Source organism: Fistularia commersonii, chromosome 17 (assembly GCF_037954325.1).
Source record: "Fistularia commersonii isolate RoL2024-O1a breed Wild chromosome 17, RoL_Fcom_v1.0, whole genome shotgun sequence".
In the NCBI taxonomy this organism is placed as follows: domain Eukaryota; kingdom Metazoa; phylum Chordata; class Actinopteri; order Syngnathiformes; family Fistulariidae; genus Fistularia; species Fistularia commersonii.
In genome coordinates, this window is record NC_141300.1 from 8,131,435 (window position 1) to 8,151,393 (window position 19,959).

Below are 19,959 nucleotides of genomic sequence, written 5' to 3' on the forward strand. Positions count from 1 at the left end.
TGCCTCTCTCTTCACCTTCACCCAAGTGTCCAGGACATGCAAGTGCGACGATACGACCACAAGGCTGATCAAATAACTGTGGCCTATATGTGTGTATGTGTGTGTGTGTGTGTAGATACACACACACACACACACACACACACACACACACACACACACACACACACACACACACACACACACACACACACACACACACACACGCGCACATATATACATATATATATAACTTACTATGCCTCATTTCAGCACAGTGAAAATAAGACATTAGCCTATTAATGGCATTGTGTTTTGTAAAACACAAAAATATTTTGGATGGAATAACAGGGGTTAGATCACTTGAAAAAAATATTCAGGACATCATGAGGGCAAATGGCTGGAGTTTCTTGATAGCAAAGATCAACCAAGACTGAGTATATCCTTATCTAAACAAATAACATTTTAATGACCTCTGTTACTTATCATTTAACCTCATTATGAGTTTCCCCGCCCCAGCTTGTACCAGGCCTGTTCATTTCTCACCTCAGTCATGACTTTATCCTGACATTTCTTCACATATTTTCCATCCGCTTTCACAATTGTTTGCAGGAACTTCAGGTAGAGAACATGTCGCCCATGTGTTTCAATACAGTGGACAAAGTGATGAACAACACGGTCACTGATCTCATTGCACAGCTGGTAGTTGTTCATAAAGATGTGCCGCATTGTTTCAGCTTCAAGCAACTGGTGAAATACAAGAATCATGATTTATTCTTTTTCAAGTTAGCAGTAACTTGTGAACAGAATATAACAAGAGATAATTTTCTTTATATATTTCTTTTTAAATTGCAATATTGTTGTCCCACTCTTCAATGATACTGATAAAGACACGCGTGTTCCCTTTGCGGTCTAAAAAGCTAGTCAAACAACAACAATCAAACAGGATCATACTGTACCCCTGGAGTGAGAAAGAGATTGAGATGTTTATGAAGCAGAACTTGATTCTGAGGATTCCCTCTGCAGAAGTTTTGTAGAAATGTATGAGCCAGGGTCATGATCTCATTCATCTTCTCATCGCTCTGCGAAAGAACATGGCAGAAAGATGATGAGATATTGCTTTGGAAAAAAGGTCTCATCAGCAACTGAAATGGGACGTTCACCTTCTCATATGGGATCTGCAGCAAGTCTAGAACCACAGTATGGGCCCCCATGTTCTTCAGAAGCCTCTGCTGTTGCATACGACTCTTTTTACTCTGATAGCATAGCTTACTGAGACGCAGTAAGATCTGCATGAGAGAAAAATAGTTTATTCTCTATTGCCAATCCAATAGCTACATCTGATGAGACTAAACTGCAAATAAATCAAAATAAAAATACTTCTTTGACTATTTTGTAGTTGTTTGCTTTGTTGCTGTCAATCTGAGGTTTTTTATCCCCATCTTGTACTGGGCTAAGTACAACCTCCTGGCAAGAGACACAGTAAATGGATACAGTTTGAGTTTCATTCATGATGTAACAATATGTTGTAAATAAAAAACAATCATAGCATGACTGATTTGATTAGAACATTTATAGAATTTTAAATGATCTAAAAGTCTAGCATTAACAACCAAGAAAAACAATAAGTCCATGGTGAAAAAAAAAATACTGTTTCCTGTTTCTCTTAAATTACTACTCATTTACAGGCCAAAAAACAATCCCAGAGAAATCTTAGCTGCACAGCTTTGCACAGATATTGGATTCCAGTAAATGATGTTAAAGCACCTCAATATTCTGTTCTTTGCCCTGTCTGACCACAAGATCTTCACTGCTGTAGACTCCGCTCTTCTCCACCCATAGCTCTGATTTCTCAACAGTGAGACGCAGCTGGTCCAGGTCAGTCTTGATCTGCTTGTAGTTCTCAACATCCTGCTCTGAAACAAGCAGTTGGACCTAGAAAAGGAAACAAGAGTGACATGGCGATATTAAAAGTAAAAGAAAATGGTCTGACAGCATGTCCTGTGGCGGAAGCGTTAGTATGGGTAAATGATATGGCGTTAATATGAGATCTTGTGCAGCAGTGCAGTCTAACTGAGAAAGGACAGCAGCAGTTTGTAACTCAGTTTGTAACTCTCCTAATTCAGACTGCCACCTGATAACAATTACCTAATCCAGGGAGAAGTTCTTGTTAGTTCACCAACTGTTAAACCCTAACGGGTGACCATTGTACCTGTTTGAAGGCCTGCAGCACCTCAGCTCTCTGACTGAAGTGTTTGAAGATTAGCTGTAGTGAGCCTGACACCAGAGGGGGATAATCTTGCATTATGAGATGGATAAGAACCCTCAAAAACGTTTGACCACCTTCATCATCGAGCTCAACAGCGCTTAACTCCGAGCTGAAATCACACATAAGTATAGTTACACTCTCGCACAAAGGTCCATTGTAAGATAATTGAGGTGTTAGTTGACACAGATAATGAAAGTATAAATGCAATTTCAATTACCTCCCTGCAAACATGCTCTCTGCCTTAGTTGCAATCTCATCGACATCTGGCTCCGAAGCTGGAAAAAAAATGAAGCAAATACATTGACAATTAAAAAACAACTGTTCGAAGGTAGAGATTTAAAAAGAGAAAAGTGAAATAAGAGAGAATTGGCTCTTACAAGCAAGTGGGGGGAAATCAGCCAGTGAAGTAGAGTTGTCAGACATTTTCTTTTCAAACTCCTTCTTGTAGATGGACAACAAATATGTGATCCTGTAATCCAACCGGACACTCAGGATGAACTGAAAAAAGGGTGCAAAATAAAAGTCAAACAGGAAATGCTAAAATGCTTCATGCACGGTCAGTTGATGGCTCGTACTTGCAGGATCTCTATGATTCTCAGCTTAGTGTCCATCACCATGATATCCTCATTGTCTGGCATAAAATGTCCTTTCCCATAGCGTAGAGAAGGAGGGCTATCAGGCAAGCTGTGTGGCACACCTCGACTCATCACCATTTGAGTCATCATTTCCCCAACGCCATGGATGGTACGCAGGACATTGTTGCCTAAATGAGACATTCATCTTTACAACTAATCACACCCACGCAGGTAGAGTTTCTAAAATCAACGGAACAGAAGTTTATTTCTTTCTTGGAGAACTTGCAACATTAATGAACGTGCATGTGTTCAAGAGTTTTCTGCTAAAAATGCTAAAATCTACTTCACTCTGAAGATTTTCAAAAGCTGGGTTACAAGACATACAAGACATATGGAGGTGTGTCTAAGGAAAACAAATTTTATATTGGGTCAAGTTTTAAACTTCATCTTTTTCAATTTAACTCCAACTGGATTGCTCTGGCTGGCATAATATCTATTAGAAATTATTTATTACCCTTAAATGGACAAATATAGAATTTTAGGCTATGGGAATGCAATTATTTCTTCACTTAAGATATGACTAATATAAAACACTGTTTTTAATTGGGATTCGTATTTTATATCATCTGAAAGGTTGAATTTTTAGGATACTATCAATGTTGAACACAACCTACCAGCCTCTGGACTCTTACTCAGCTTGTTCATGAAAGTGAGTGGATGCTGGACAATATCCAGGATGGCCAGCAGAGTGCGTGTGAGTCGCAGCAGCTCACTAAAGCTGTAGAAACCAAAGTAAACCAGGTTACGTGCTAGATTCACAACCTAGAAGAGAGAAGAAAAACAATCTGCCATTAAAAAGAAATATGGTACATGTCATGATATTATGAAGAAGAGATTACTTGTAATTGAAAACACTTGTGTTGCATCTGAACAGATCTGGGCGTCTACAAGCCTGCTAGCAAGACTCAGCGGTCTCAGCTTGCAGCAGGGTGTATGGGCGGTACAAACGGTCAATGCGTGTATCAACACAATGACGGAGTATGGCAAGTTTGTGACAATTTCGAAGTGTCTCAAAGGAAATCTGACGACTTAACGTTTACTTGATAGATCTCACACTGATGATATCTTTAACTTGTAAGTGAAACCTTTTTAACTGCTGGCACGGAACTTAACCTCAAAAACCCATCACTGTCTAATTTCAGAGCAGCGCACTATCTATAGTGAGATACTTCAATGCGGATTAAAGGACTGACACTGCGCTAACTATAGCAATGCTACTTGCATGGGAAAAGTTAATTGTACCTCTAGCGTGAGTTCATTCTTGTCTTTATCCCCAAATGGAAAAGCCTGGCTGACAACATCTTTGAGATACTCTTCAACAAATTCCATGGTTGGGGCAAATTTCCTTTTCATGTCCTCTCTTGAGGTGTCTGCTGACTCATATTCAAACCTAGAGAAAAGCACAATCTGTATGCAGATCATAGCGATGTAGACTCCTAAATCAAGAATGCAATCCCAGACGGCGATGCTCACTCATGGATGGTGATCTTAGAGGGGATCTCGGTCCAGAGGCGGGCATAGCGCACCGGAACCACAGATTCCTGTGGGTCACGGTCCACATGCATATGCAGCATTAGGCGACAGAAAGACGCTCTCAAGTTGTAGGGCAGGCAGTCGTCGAACATGCAGCGCAGGATCAGATCCACAGGTAGCTGACAGGAGATCTGATTGATGGCCAGGTACTGACGGTCAAGACACATTTTAGCAAACAGGTTCAGCTGGTACCTGCAAATAGTGAATAGAAGTGTTGTTTAAAAAAATAAATAAATAAATAAATAAAATATATATGTGGTGTTTTATACACGTTTATCTATATATCTCTCTCTATATATATATGTATATATACATATATATATCACATTTATGTATGATATATATATTATATTTAATATATATTATGAATTTAATATATATTATGAATTTAATATACATGATATATATAATATAATTTCATATAAAATATAATATGTATTATATATAATATTTATCTGTATATGTTATTTTTCATATATATAATATTAAAATTATATAAATATGATATAATATATATATATATATATATATATATATATCATATTTATACTGAAAAAAATGGTTCAACAAATTGGTGAGGTAAATTCATGAATACAATTAACACCTGTAGTAAGTGATGATATCCACATCCATCTTATGGTTGCCCTTGGCATCCTGGGCCAGGTGGCGGATGGATTTGCCATGTGGCTCCTTGTGACTGTCGATCCAATAGAGCCAAACCTCCTCCTCCTCCACCTCCTCCTGCAGGAGTGGGGACTCGAGGGTGGTGTCAGTGTTGGAGATTAATCTGGGGACAGGGAAGAGGGTGAGAGAGTGTGAAAGAAAACAGTTACAAGAAAAGCCTCACGGTGAAATAGCGGTCTATGCCCAAGAAAATGTGCATTTTTCAGAAAGGGTAACTGAGGATGCAGCGCTGAATGTGATTAAGAATAAACGCTAGAAAAATGAGCAACAACAACAATGGTTCATATGAATAAGATGTATAACTTACTTTGTCTGGATGAGGATATCTGCATTGGTGGGATTCAGCATAAATTTACATATAAGCTCCTGTGTGACAGGGATGGCAGTCTTGTTGGAAACGCACAGATCAGAGAGATAATCCAGGAATCTAAGAAATAGAGGGATGATTCACAATTTCTGGCAAATGTTTATGATTTCAGCAGAACAAAGCAATGAAAAGCTTGGACATAAATCCATAAAATACAGGTGAATATCTACTGAAACTAGACTATTTTAGGAACGGTTCGAGCTTGAGCTGAGGATAGCATAGCCTCCTTGAATGGTGTTAGATATTTCATTTAACTGCTTCCTTTGATTATCTCACATTTGGCTTGAAAGACAAACCTGGGCTCTCTGTTTCGCCGCAGCAGGTTGACGAAGGTCTCAATCTCTCTGGCTGTTATGTGCTTTTCCAGCAGTTTGCGGTTGTTGTGGAGCAAAGCTGTGATTGTATCCTCAGCCAGAATTTCATAACCAATCTGAGACTGCATGATTGGGAACTTTTTTGCTATGTATTCCTGTGTGGCACAATAAACTATTGGTTACAATTAATGAATAAATAGCCAGAAGCTAAGCTGCATTGCAAGTACAGACAGGCAGGTATTTCACTGAATTACTTTGAAAGAAAGAAGTGAAAAGTTGTTTAAACTATTGATAAAGAACGCCTAATATTTGTTGAGAGTCCGGAAAGGTTCGAAGTCACTCTGGTCACAGTCAATGGTAGTTTCTCTTTTTGAAAATTGTGCAACTGGACTTTGAAAAGTTGCGTTGCCACAATTTTCAGTGATAAGATTTCAATTTTCATGATAAGGTTTGACAAAATTTGTTAACTCATTAAAATCCCTTTAATCATTTTGTCATTGACATTTTTAACCAAAATGTTTGCACAAAAATTTGGTGCAGTTTAGAGCCTTCCCTATGATTTTGAATATTCAGCTGAGAGAAACGAGGGCATTAGATGTGTCTTGATTGCAGTCCTTACTGAAATGTGCTGACTGAGCACACAATTTCCTGACAGTCTTAAACGCGCATAGACTTATCTGAAGCATTATGATAATGTTCATCTCCATATGCACATCGGTCACTTAAGAATACATACAACTGACTTCTTCAGTTGGCAGACACTTGCCTGGTTTTTGCGATAGTCTTGCTGGGAGTGACGTAGCACCCTGTAGCACAGTCTCAACATATATTTGAAATTAGCATAACGCTGGTCTCCCAAGTCCTCCAACTTCAGCATCGGACCATCACCTTGATCTGTGAATGGAGCCTTCAGGATACCAAAGATCTATAGAGGAAAAACCTGACTAAGAAACCACAAAATCTGTAGACTGGTGATAATATTAATACAGACTTTGATCATTTTTTTGATGTTGTTGGATACAACAGATTGTTATCAATCGTTGCTATTTTTCTTCACTTTTATATCAGTACTGCGGTGATGGTCTTGCAAGAGCATATGGATGTTATCACTTCCAACACTGAGGTCTCCTACCAGACACAATCAGCCTCATGCGTGTGTGTCTGTGCAGACCTGGGCAAGGATGTTCTGCTCCCTCATGAGTTTCTGCCTTTCTCGGTTGGGTGTCGAGGTGACCACCGACAAAACCTCCTGCCCGTTGTTTGGAACCACGCATACAAAGAAAACCAGGTCCTCCAGGAGCTTAGTCACAAACCTTCAAGGTGTGGAAGTGGGTAGAAAAAAAATATGTTTATACACATCACCATGCGTGACCTGTGTTATCATGCTGGTCCACATACCTCCTCTCATTCTGGAAAATATTTCCATACTGAAGCTTTTTCACAGTGGATTCAAGAACCTTGCTGGCATCATTAGCAAAGTCCAAGTCTCTGACCTCTGACAGAGGAACAGACACAATCGCAAAAGCCTCTTTGTCTTCTTTTGTGGGACAGGTGCCGATCTATTTCATCAGCAAAGGGAAATATACCGGTTATGCAAGTTGACTTATAATTCTCGTGTGTCTGTCCACTTGTGGGAAGTTTTTGGTGTATAAACCTTAAGCATGACGGGTCGCTCCTCCTCTGCATCAATGGACACGTTGGTGCTGGTTACCCATGTGTTGGTGCATAGATGTCTGAGCCTCACGTAAGAGTTTCTGAGGAATGATCAACAATTCTAAAATGACCAAAGATTTCAATTTATAATAATATTCTTTTTGTTTGAGTAGCCACTGTACTGAGCAGTTTCTGCCTACACCATCAGACTTCAAACACAAACACCATTGGTCAAGGAAAAGCTACTTTACCTTTAGATCTGACTTCATACTTTGCAAACATTACCAGATGGACATTTGAAGACAATTCAGAGATTTGAGCGGATCAAAGGGTTTGAAAGGGGGTTTGCCATAAAATGAAAAAGTTGTCAAGATCTACTCACCCTTATGTTAATGAAAAATCAAGTAAGCTCTTTAATACAACAAACACAGCGGTACAGCCGCTTCCTATACAACTGAAGTGATATCACTTGTGACCAATTTTCTAATGTAATGCTCAATACCGAAAAAAAAAAAACACTGAAAAATATACTTTCAGACTGTTTCTCTGGCATAAAAAGTTTTATAAAGACCAGACATGTGAAGTTCAATGAAGGATACAACTGTTTCACTATGTATGGTATGTAAAGAGAAATGTCTGCCATACCCTCAAGCTCAAGGGTGGCCCAACTCTTTGACTAAGGGGTAAAATTTGACAGACGGGCCGGGTCGGCACAAGATACGATATATATTAAAAAAAAGCCTTGGGTGGGGAAATAATGATTCGATTTCAAATGATCTTCCTTTAAACTGTTGTTGATCACATTCTTAGTTCAGGAATTTACCTATTCCACATACGTTTTCTGCAATGTTACAAAAAACATACCATCTTCCACAAAACAGCGTGAAATGAGTACATACAGAATTAAAAAAAAAAGACCAGGAAATTTTGTATATTTATGTGGAAAGCTAAAAGGACATGTCCAACTCACTATATTTCTTAGCTGAATTCTCTTCACATGAGAAACTCAACAGGGAACAACCTATCATTTATATGGGTTCTATTATATTATTTCATTACATACGATGAATGATGAACTTCTGCCCTGTCTCTCATATTCTTCTGGTATACTGGAATGTCATGTATTCATGGGACCTTGGCAGAAGACTTCCTTGTCTGATTCTAATCCTTCTAATTAATTCTGTACTTACTGTCCTTTATTAGTTTGTCCTGTACTTCTAAGAGATCTGAATATAGATCAAATCAACCAATGTTCACATCAATTGCCATTTTCACCTTGTTCCGCTATAAGGTCAAATATTACAGTTAATCAAAATTGTTTTTCACCCCAATATTTCTAATGGGATTAATCGTCACCGTCGTCTTTACTTTGTCGTTGGGAAGCTACAAAACAAGAATGCCCTTGATAAAGCCATCTTTACGTGCCTGAGCAACAGTTTAATTTCGGGAGCGTCTCCCACATTGATTGTTCCAGTAGCATGTGTATTTTGCTTTCTTTTTCAAAACAAGAAACTAATTATAAGAAGGAAGCAAACCTAATCGATTGATTTACTCTCGATAAAAGACACTGATGGCAGATTTTCTGAAAAGATCCATGTGCTGTGAAAAATACATCACCAGTTTTACTATAACAGATGTGACCCATTATTGTGAGTGTTGTTGACATGTGTGACTGACCTAGGCACCAGACAGTCAGCCCTCTGCAGAGTGGTGGCATCCAGCTCAAAGAGAGAGGCAATGTCATTCCCATGAGGAACAGACACCAAAGTATAGGCAATCTTGTCTGCTGCTTGATGTTTCCTCTTTAAGAAAACCGCATCTGGTCCATTCTGCATCAGTGACAAACACAAGAACCAGAGCAGCATTTTTAGGTTCATCATTTTCCAAAGCTAAATATTAAAAAAACAGTGATCTTGAATAGAGTAACCAGTAAGGCTCTAAAACAACAGATCTTTTTGACAGTTGCAATTTTTACATAAAAGTTGGTACTGTTTTCAATCGAGATTTTTATAAGTCGGTCTAAAATCCAAGGTTTGATTAATGCGCATGTAGACACCTTGGTATAGCTGCACTTCATGTTTATATTGTTGTTTTGGAAAAATGTTTTCTAAGAAACATAGTGCAAATGTGTTGTCGATCATTATCTGATATCACATAATTATCATTCAAAATAATTATTGAATACTGATGTCTGTCAATTGATTCATAAACTAATCAGAGGATCTCTCCACAGTAGTACAACGTATTATTTTAAGTTCCAGCATTACTCACACACATTTCTTTCTTGTGACATTTTGCTTTATTCTGAATATTCATCCCCAAATCAAATCTAATGATTGACTTATGTGTCCGGCTGCTAGACATTCCCACTCATAATCTATAATTTACATCAGACAGTTGTTAGCAAAACTATAGTGTCACCATGTGTCACACTAATGAGCCATCACACTATGTGTGAGCCGGGACTGCTGTGTGTGTGGTGTTGCACACTGCAGTATGTAGGATGGAACAGTCAGTGCAGATGCATCAGATAATGGCAAGGGTTAATTCCTCCCACTGTTCTCTGCATGTCAATGGGAAGCTCCCCAGAGCTGCTTCCACAGCTCAGCATCTCAATCCTCCAACATCCCCCTCACCACCGCCCCCCACCCACCCCCTCCCGCTGATGACTCAACCCACAGGCGAGTGGAGCAGAGCAGACAGCACGTCTGCCTCCCCTCCCACCCCTTTTGCAGGGCACCCCCCCCCACACACACCCAGACGTTATGTAAGGAGCCCCCTGTGTGTCTGAAATTCAGCATGTGCATGAGAAAGTCTGCGAGGGTGAGACGGGTTGTGCGCGTGTTCCTTGCAGCAGCAGAATACAAATGTATAAGGTGGCTGAGAGCTGAACGAAACGCCTAGATATAGAGCCAAGGTGGGCAGGGTGTGTGTGTGTGAGGACTGGAGACGTTGCATAACTAAAAGGATACATAAATTGAGGAACCTGTCGTTTGACAGAATATACATCTATATCACTGCAGAGAAATAATCTCTCTATCCACTCCTTTGGTCTTTTTTCGAATCATCTCTCCCTGTTAACTGCAATCTGCCTCCTCTTTGGTGAAAAACAATCATGATGTTGCAATTCAGGTTTTCTCAGTTATAGAGATAACATGATTTATTAAGTGATATACATATAGATAACATACAGACATGATGTATCTATCAAAGCGTATACTGTGAGGCTCTAGTCTGAACTCATCGGTTAGTGATTCTGCCACTTAGTTTGTTCATTTATCTTACCTCTCTTTTAGACTCTGACGTGTTTTCTTTGAATTCAGGGTTCACCTGCAGAGTAACAGAGTTGTCAGTGGCTTCTAATATGGAAAGTTCTGGTGACAAATCTGTCATAATCATTACCTTTCCCCATATTCAAACCACACAAAAAAGTGCAAGTGTCCATATCAGTGGGAATGCTGCCACCTACAGCACAATAAAATCACCCATCGTCTGCACTGATTCAAAAACTCAAGAGGTTTCTAGCAAAAATAAATACTCTCAATATGAAAAAAGTCTCTGGTAGTGACAAAGCGAGTGTTTTTGCCAGCTACTCTAAAGCTCCAGAATAGTGATACAAAGTAGTAAGATTTGACAAGTTTGATAACGGGCAATTCAATCACAGGAAAAGAAAAGGCATGACACTTGTTGAGGACGGACTCACACCTCAGCGGCGAGGTAATTTCCAGTTGCCAGGTGTTTAAAACGAAAAAGGCTGTTCCACTGACCAGCTCCACCTCGGCATGGGTCATAATGCACAACCTGACAGAGAATAAAATAAAAATGTCAGCTTTTAAACATACACTGTGTTTGAGAAGAATGGCATGTGTTGTGTGATATTCTTTGATATCTTGCAAAAGATAAACTCATATTAGGCTCAGAAAATAACTGAAACTAATCAACCATCAAATACTTGGTTTTTTTTTATCATATTTTTTTATTCAAAAATAGTTTTCACTTTCCGCAATTAAAAAGTCAGATTCCTCATATTAAACACTATTTTCAAAAGCCTGTCAGTCATCTCACACAAGCACACACAATTATCCTCAGCCAGAATTCAATTCACATGCACGCACACACACACACACACACACACACACACACACACACACACACACACACACACACACACAGAAATGTACTGTCTTGAACTTTCAAGAACAGCTCAAGTGAACAACCATGTTGGAGAATTGCATGCTTCAGAAATTTAGAGCCAGAAACAGACATGTACATTAAACTGGAAGATGTTTAAGGGTCAAGGGAATAAGCTGAATGTAGTAAACAACAGAGCACTAAAAATTTCACGACAGGATCCATCAACAATTCGAAGTCACGATCTCAACCCATCTTGAAAAGAAGAATGTTTTGCATAGATACATAACGGCACCCTGAAAGTTTATATTTTGTAAATTATTTATGAAACTGTCTGCACTATAATTGTTCTACTGCTACCTGCTTAAACATTCAATTGTTTTGAAGGCAAAATGCAGCTACATTTTGGTTTTGAAAAGTTATTCTCTTAATCAAAAATTCTACATTTGATTTTCTGTACTTCAACTGATATTATGACACAGTAACTTCAATACTACTCCTTTAAATACTACTTTTATTCCTATTGTGTCTCTAATACAAATACATGGAATGTATTTTTTCCCATATTTTTTCTTCTGGCTTCATTAAAGTTACTTCCCCATACAAACATTGGGTATGTGGCTTATCTTTTGACGCAATTTATCTGCAAAACACTGTGTTGGGTTTTGTGGACATTCACAAACCGAAAGATAACAGTTTCTAGAACTGGAGAACTGTTACTGGCATGTCAGTGTGAGTCACAGGCGGCCTGTGCGATAAGTACACTCTGGAATTTATGTATCACATCAACGGCTGCTGTGGAATCATAAGAATATTTTTGCACAAATAAAGGTGGGAGAAAAGAAACTATTGTGTTCTGCAAGCTGAAAGAGGAATATACAGTATAATAAAGTGGTGATAACTACTCGCAAAAGTGGCAAGATAAAATAAAGCATGACATGTGAAGGAAGTGTCTTAAAATGGGAATTAATGACTTGCCTTTGGGAAACATATGGAAATGTTTGTTTGTATGTATGTATGTAAAAGGGTCATTACGATGAAATGGCACCATTTAACAAATATATAGTTATTTAACATATACTATATGCTTTTTCCTCAATTCAGCACTCTGAGGATTAGGCTGACAAAATCCTTGTCGGTTACTGAAAAAAAGACACACCATTTTTCCTTTGTCTTTAAGATGTTCAGACAGTTTAAAAAAAGTTATTCAAGTTCTGAAAAAGTAAATGTGCTTTACCTCAATTTCCCAGAGAGCCTTGGAGCTGGTAGCGGAGGTGGCAGACTGGCGTAGTGTGGTCCTGAGAAAGACATGCTGTTGCTTCTTGTACTCGTCACAGGTCAGAAATTTCTCCTGCTCAGCGTGGAACAACCTCACCACATCTCCCTGGAAGAGAGCACATGCACAGTTTGCACTAAAACCATTCAAATTTCATCCGGACGTGATAAAATTCGGAACAATTAACTCAAACCGTTGGTGATAAAACACCTTACCCCCTTCAGAACATCTTCCCTGTAGTCACTGAACTTCATGAACAGGGTCACCTTCCAGCTGGTGTTACAGTTAACAGCATTGACCTGGAGCATTGGAAAGGGGGAGGAATCAATAAATAAACTATCTGTAATTCACATACGTTCTGAGATGAAATTTCAACAATATACAGCTGAAGGTCTGCAAACACAGACAGTAACTAAAGTTTTAATACAACTTCATAACTTTTGAATGCATATTATCAGCAAATATATAGCTTCTTAATTAAAATCATATTAAAAAACAAGCCCCACCTCTTTGCAGCCAGGGTTATCTAGCAGCTCAATGTTACTGGCATGGAGAGGCTGCCCTGCATTTACTGGCATCAGGACCACCTTGTCCCCGACCACCACCTTAAACCCAAATAGACTCGTCACATGGTGGCATAAGACCAAGGTTTTCAAACTTTGTGAAGCGTTTCAGACCATTTAACCAGAGCAAAGATTGAATCCAAGAGGGCTGAGTCTCATGTGAATGGCAGACGTGCCCACAGCAAACAGATTTGTGTCCGCCACACTGTGTGGACTGAAATGGTGTTTACTAGGGCTGGACAATATACCCATTTTTTTTAAACAACAAACAGCTGAATTATGTTATTGTGGATTTACTTCATACTGAAATCTTTGATCAATTATGGCTCATTTACTTGGTTTTTGATCTAAGTCATTATTTGTCAATAACTGATCATCTTGACCAAACTGCAAACCTTTTTCGTATCCCTGATAAATATACTTGTTTTTTTACAAAATCACACACACACACACGGAAAATTATGCAAATGTGTTGACAATGGAACACAATTAAAAGCAGGGAAAAATAATGCAACAAATTATCAAGGAATGAGCAACAACTTATTGAAATATCAGCAATGAACAAAAGAAAGTTATGAATAAAAATAATCATCAAAATGATATATCCAATAAGGTCAGATGAAATGCTCCTTACATTTTGAAAAGGGACACACCTTTTTGGCGGCATGTGTATGTGATGTGTGATTTTCCATACCCAAGCAGATTTTTTTAATATCAGGATCATAAAAAGGGCTCCTGAATATTATACCTTTACATTTTTATGTTCATATTGTCAAGCCCTAATACAGTTGCATCAACAATTACAAAAACATGCTGTTGACCGAAACTGTACATCTACGAGTTATAATAGGCTAACAATCTCACCTGAAGTAGCTATACATAAGCACACTATGACTGAAAAAATACTTGGCTTGTCAAACTTATGGCGTGGTGAAATATTCAAAAATACAACTTGAAATATAATTATGCATTATCGGTGACAAACAGAAAGAAATGAACTTGAAGGCCGGTGAAACCATGCTCATATGAAAGTCTGTTTCAAAGTGAATAATGCACAAACTACATGCACAAAACAAGAGCAATACCTTTAACCATAGGGCGCTAAAACAACAGGGAAGGAACAAAATCAGAAATGTTACTACAACAGGACAAACAACCGACAATAAATCATCAGCTCACAAACAGTAGATGCTGTAACAGAGAGCAAATCACATGTCAGGATGTTGATAATTTCTTGTGTGTATTTGAAAGGATTGTGAGTTGAAACCTACATTATCTCCCTCACTGCGCAGCTTCCAGAAGGGCTGAATGTAGAACCAGGAGCCCTCATTCCCGGCGGGGTCAAGAGAAACCCGCATAGCATTTTTTTCCAGCAAAGCAGGGAGACGCTTGTTCACCGTCAGATACTTATTACTCTTGATATGCAGGAGCTGTGACACAAAAAAGTAGGATGTTTGAACAACATAAGAATATAGCGGATCCAACTCTGGCAAAGAAACAGACATTGAGGCAGACGGTAACAATGTTTTGTTTGAGATTAGACTTTTCTTCATTGAATGGGCATCAGTTCAATACATGCATCACTGGAGGACATAAAACCTGCACACTAATGTGCAACATAAAACGTATTATCTGAATTCAGCTGTTAAGCACTGAAATATAATGAATATCGTGATATTTTTATTCTTGAGTTATGTAATTATGTAAGAGTGAAAATAAGTACTTCCAATTGCAATGGAAATCAGTCACTATGGGAATCCAAGGTTGTAGGAAAGTGACAAGCTTTACACACACACGCACACACACACATACACACACAGAAAGCTATTGAGAATTTGATGCTTTACCTGGATGACATTACTATACTTGACAATTTCTCCAAGAAGCTTTTTGTTTTCAGACTCATTCTGCTTCTGCTCCAGTTCAGCTGCATTCTGGGTAATTAATAATATACTCATTGAAGCTTTCGTGAAAGAAAATGTAGATGAAGATAATTTGGGGGGGCAAAAAAGATTGAACCTGTAATTTTTTGAACAAGTCTGCCTGTGAGTTGTTATTCCCTTGTTTTCCTTGTTTTGCCTTCCAGAACTGTTTCTGTGCAGAGTATCTGTTCATGGGACACACCTTAAAAAGGCAGTCTGGAACGGAGAAAAAACATTCAGTAACATTGCTGTCAGTCTCAGGTTAATGTCAACTTAAGAGCTCTAATGTACTGAAACAACATTTTCAAGGTTAATAGGTTTTAGAAAGCAAACACAAGCAGATTCATCTAACATTCTGAAACCGCCGGTTGAGTAGAAACAAAACACAGTTGAATGATATGGTCAGCCTTGGCAGTTTTTTTTCATTGGTTTCTGTATGTGTCTGACTTTTCAGCTAGTGCCGTATGCTCCTACACACCCCGGAACTTCTTTGGAGGATTGGCCAGGTCTCCAGCTTCAGGCTGGACCACACACCGGTCATCCACGAGCCTGCAGAGAGGAGTACAAAAACAGCCATCCATATGTACATCTTGCAAAGAATCGTTAGAGTAGCTGCTAGTCATTCAACATGCGAAGTGAAAAGAATATCTCAACATGCTTGTATAATCAATGACTTTAAAAACCTTTTTTACCTCAGACGCCAACATCTTATTATAGATATTGCAACCAAAAGCAAATCTTATCGGTGAATAAACAGATGAGAGCGTAAAATCTCTGTTAACTGTCAGGGTCATCTTCTCAGAGCTCTTTTAGTATACGAACTGGTGCTCGGTGCATCTCTGCTGCAAACGCACCTAATAAGAGGAAGCTCTGTCTGCACTTCCATCTGCCAGGTATTTTGCTATGTATCAAGATAAAGTAGTGTAAAATGACCACAGAATATATAACAGCGCTGAATTCAATTAGACTCTGAGTATACATTATTTGTAAATGATGTTTCTTATATCAATATTCCCAGGCGCAAAGATTGGTTAGATGTCGCTCAGGTTACACTGAAACCTCAATGTTATGGCATCCCGATGACAAATGTTTGAATAAGATACTGCAGATATAAGAGGCCAATGTCAAACTACTTTTCAGGCCTATTTTTTAATATCCAAATTCCAGTGTCTTTCAAAAGCAATATATTGCTAGTTTGAAGTGGAAATATGGATGTCACTTTCAACAAAGATGTAACAAGAATCCAGACTGGACTCTTTTTTTCTTTCTGACATTAATAGGCAACTTCATAAAAATAAATTGAAATGCTTCCAAGAATTAAATGCTGGTTGGTGCTCCTTTTTACAAACAGTATTACTTTTTGAATGCAAATCTAGCACAACAACAATTATATGCTGCTTAAATGTCGCTGTGGTCAGAATTGTATTAGTATAACATTGATTTGAAAATGTGGCATAATACATACTTGTATTTTGATACTTTGACAAATTTTGCCAAAACACATATTTAAATAATATTTTGAAATGATTGACCCCTTATGCAACACCATCATCTCTAACTTCCGTACGTCATTTGGGTTCTTTAATAATTTCAGTTGGTGTCTCGTATTACAGAATAAAATTGTACAGACAACAACAGTGTATATAAAATGTTACATTTATCTTCAAGAGTGTATCATACAAATTGAATTGCAATTCCAAAAAAGGCTCCCAGAGGAGAAAGAAACTAGCAGCATGGGGTGTTGCTGCCCACACAGGAAGCCAAGTGGTTTCTGTTCAGTAGTGATTAGGAACAATGGCTGTTGTTCTGTTAGCAACTGCCCACTTTAACATGACTGCTATTGATTTGATACTTACAGACCATCATACACACACACACACGCACATGCACGCACGCACGCACACACACACACACACACACACACACACACACACACACACACACACACACACACACAGGCATTTCATTGGCAGATTTCATTGTATCAAATTGTATCAAGGTTTATTTAAATAATATGCACAAATAATGACGATCCTTTCTCACTCCCACTTATTGAGGTCACGCCTGCATTTATAGGCATTTTGAGTTTGACTTGGAACTGTTCTTAATCCAAATACAAAAAAGAAGAATAGATTAGATAGGGATTTGGGGTGAGTGTATCTACTGCCAAATTTAAGCTTCTTTGGCCCATGCCCCATCCTGCCAGTAGATTTCCAGTTTTTGCAAACTGCCTCGGTCAGCAAAACAAAAAACTGTGAAATGTCTACTTCTCTGATGGAGGTAAACATTTAAAGACCCCTCAGGTCAAGTGTTCTCTTGTTCATACAAATGTATGTTTGAGATTCACAGGTTTCACACTTTTTTAATTTGTAAAGGTTGCCTGTGAGCCCGATTTTAGGACGTAGGCTAAGTGTGATGTTTCACATCCCCATGATGTTTCAGGTAATTTTGGTCTGATAACACAGGAAGGAGTTGAATGATATTGTCTACTTTAAATAGATGGGGATCGTTCATGTTTTTAAATCAATAATCATGTTAATTAAGCTTGTATTCTTGGAAAAACAAATCTTTTCAAATATATTTTACATTTAAAATTATTATACAAGTCATGAATGCAACACCAAGGGGTCATAAGCCAGAGTTCACCTCGATTCAGGGAGATTTTACGTTGGATACGTAAAATCTATGTCAGACTCATCATCCGCATCAAACCTATAACTTTCATGCTGGGCCGTTCGTAGTCCAGGTTAACAATGAGCGCCAGCGGTTCTGATAACCTCGAGTACCAGAGGAAATTGAGCCGCCGTAAGTTGAAGAAGGAAAGGAGGAAGGCGCGTCCGTAGGCAGAGAAAGAAGAAGACAGGTGAGAATCTAGGACAGACAATAGTTTTATGCCAAGAAAGAATACTATGGATGTAGTATTTGCTTTGAGAATGTTCATAGACAAATACAGAGACGGTCAGAGGCTTTGTAGATTGAGAAAAATAAGCTTGTGACAGGATGCTGAGAGCGGAGCTAATGGTTGTGGAGATGAAAATGTTGAGGTTCTATTTAGGAGAGAAGAGGATGAATAGAATTAAGAATGAGTACATCAGAGGGACAGCACGTGTTTCACATTTTGGAGATAAAGTCCCGAGACCAGACCGAGATGGTTTTGATATGTGCAGAGGATAGATAGTGAATACATTGGTAGAAAGATGCTGAGGTTGAAAGTGTCGGGCGGGAGGCCTAGAGGAAGACCAAGGGGGAGATTTATGGATGGAGTGAAAGAGGATATGAAGCCAGTTGGTGTGAGAGAAGAGGATGCAGAGGGCGATTCTCTGCGGTGATCCCTGACGGGGGCAGCCAAGAAGAAAAGAAGAGGATTATACGAGCCATGATGTGCATCTCTCATTCGTCCAGTTCTGAGAGTTAACTATTGGCTGTGACAGTTTATCTGATGACCCGATTTCAGAATCAGGTAATGTGTATTAACACACCAACATTTGTTCTTAATTACGCTATGACTAGCATTTTTAGCATATTTTTTTTTGTTCTGGCCCTACTTCGATTATACAAATCTGGCAATTTTAATTGCCATCGTCTTCTTGACAGTGTTGAAAGTCTGAAGAAGAAATCTTAGCCTTAACAGTAACAAACACAAATGAAATTTTCAGTTCTTGTCATGATACATTAGAGAATATTTCATTTTTACATTTTCAACAGTTCCGCAAAAACCCATGTAGGACACACAAAGGATAATATTGACAATTGTGTTTATTATGGTTTGCTATGGGGCATGGGGTCATTAATTTTCACTAACTTTTACCAACTTCAAGTGTGTCTCAACAAAACATCTGAATTTTTCATTGATCTTTATTGTGAAGCTGTGCATAAAACTATCTTAAAGAAGTAAACTATCCCTGCGTAAAACTATCTTACGCACCAAGAAAGAAGTTCATAAAGAAGTCAGGAGACTAAAGGTTTTTTGGCCTTTGAGAAAACAGTTGTAGAATGAAAGAGGGAGGAAAAGGAACTTAAAAAATGACGTATTATTGAAATGATGTAATCATCTTGCAAGTGGTTAAATAACCCCCATCATCTTTTTAAGCTGAAATTAAACTTTACATGAAAGATGTATTCATCCTTGGTGTGACTCATTGAACTGCAACCCTTGATAAGTTAATTGAAGTCTAAACAGCAAAACCTTATCTTCACACTTGAGGTTGTGTACATTGACAGTACAGTATAAAGGGTGGTCTAATCCTTGTTTTGAAAACCAGTTTCCTTCGAGCGGTTTTATGACATGTGATTTCTCGGTCACTCACACCTTCAGTAGATCCCAAATATGCTGAAATTCGCAAAATAACACCTGCTATGCATTTCTAATCAGACCATATCATCTGATTCCGTTAATCCTGGTTTACGCCAAGGGCTGCGAAACACAAGTAAACTCATTCATCCCCTTAACGCCACAGAATCATAATGGAAAGCACAATTCCTCCAATTCATACAAAGCTGGCAGACCCGCCGATGTGAACTGAGCCATTTCCTATTTATGCCACGGCAGTGGATCAGTGTCAATCCACAGGCCATGTATTATTTCCTCAAGCTCCGTTATCAAACTCATATCTAGATGAGAAACAATGCAACTCAA

At 38.5% G+C, this 19,959-nt stretch overlaps 1 protein-coding gene across 1 annotated transcript in view; it reads right to left on the reverse strand.

Annotated features, from left to right (window-relative positions):
- Window positions 1-19,959, reverse strand: part of itpr2 (inositol 1,4,5-trisphosphate receptor, type 2) — a 59,488-nt gene that overhangs the window by 36,239 nt on the left and 3,290 nt on the right. The window contains exons 2-30 of the mRNA XM_086163033.1: window positions 15,802-15,872; window positions 15,421-15,539; window positions 15,249-15,335; window positions 14,673-14,831; window positions 13,345-13,443; window positions 13,054-13,137; window positions 12,800-12,946; window positions 11,137-11,232; window positions 10,717-10,761; window positions 9,109-9,260; window positions 7,433-7,532; window positions 7,177-7,337; window positions 6,950-7,091; window positions 6,545-6,703; window positions 5,761-5,933; window positions 5,405-5,524; window positions 5,018-5,200; window positions 4,354-4,605; window positions 4,123-4,270; window positions 3,495-3,642; window positions 2,821-3,008; window positions 2,623-2,743; window positions 2,463-2,520; window positions 2,189-2,354; window positions 1,744-1,911; window positions 1,357-1,443; window positions 1,140-1,265; window positions 936-1,058; window positions 523-723 (exon numbers count right to left, since the gene is read on the reverse strand). Of these exons, the coding sequence (XP_086019159.1) occupies window positions 523-723; window positions 936-1,058; window positions 1,140-1,265; window positions 1,357-1,443; window positions 1,744-1,911; window positions 2,189-2,354; window positions 2,463-2,520; window positions 2,623-2,743; window positions 2,821-3,008; window positions 3,495-3,642; window positions 4,123-4,270; window positions 4,354-4,605; window positions 5,018-5,200; window positions 5,405-5,524; window positions 5,761-5,933; window positions 6,545-6,703; window positions 6,950-7,091; window positions 7,177-7,337; window positions 7,433-7,532; window positions 9,109-9,260; window positions 10,717-10,761; window positions 11,137-11,232; window positions 12,800-12,946; window positions 13,054-13,137; window positions 13,345-13,443; window positions 14,673-14,831; window positions 15,249-15,335; window positions 15,421-15,539; window positions 15,802-15,872 (3,883 nt within the window). The remainder of the gene's footprint in view (window positions 1-522; window positions 724-935; window positions 1,059-1,139; window positions 1,266-1,356; window positions 1,444-1,743; window positions 1,912-2,188; window positions 2,355-2,462; window positions 2,521-2,622; window positions 2,744-2,820; window positions 3,009-3,494; window positions 3,643-4,122; window positions 4,271-4,353; window positions 4,606-5,017; window positions 5,201-5,404; window positions 5,525-5,760; window positions 5,934-6,544; window positions 6,704-6,949; window positions 7,092-7,176; window positions 7,338-7,432; window positions 7,533-9,108; window positions 9,261-10,716; window positions 10,762-11,136; window positions 11,233-12,799; window positions 12,947-13,053; window positions 13,138-13,344; window positions 13,444-14,672; window positions 14,832-15,248; window positions 15,336-15,420; window positions 15,540-15,801; window positions 15,873-19,959) is intronic.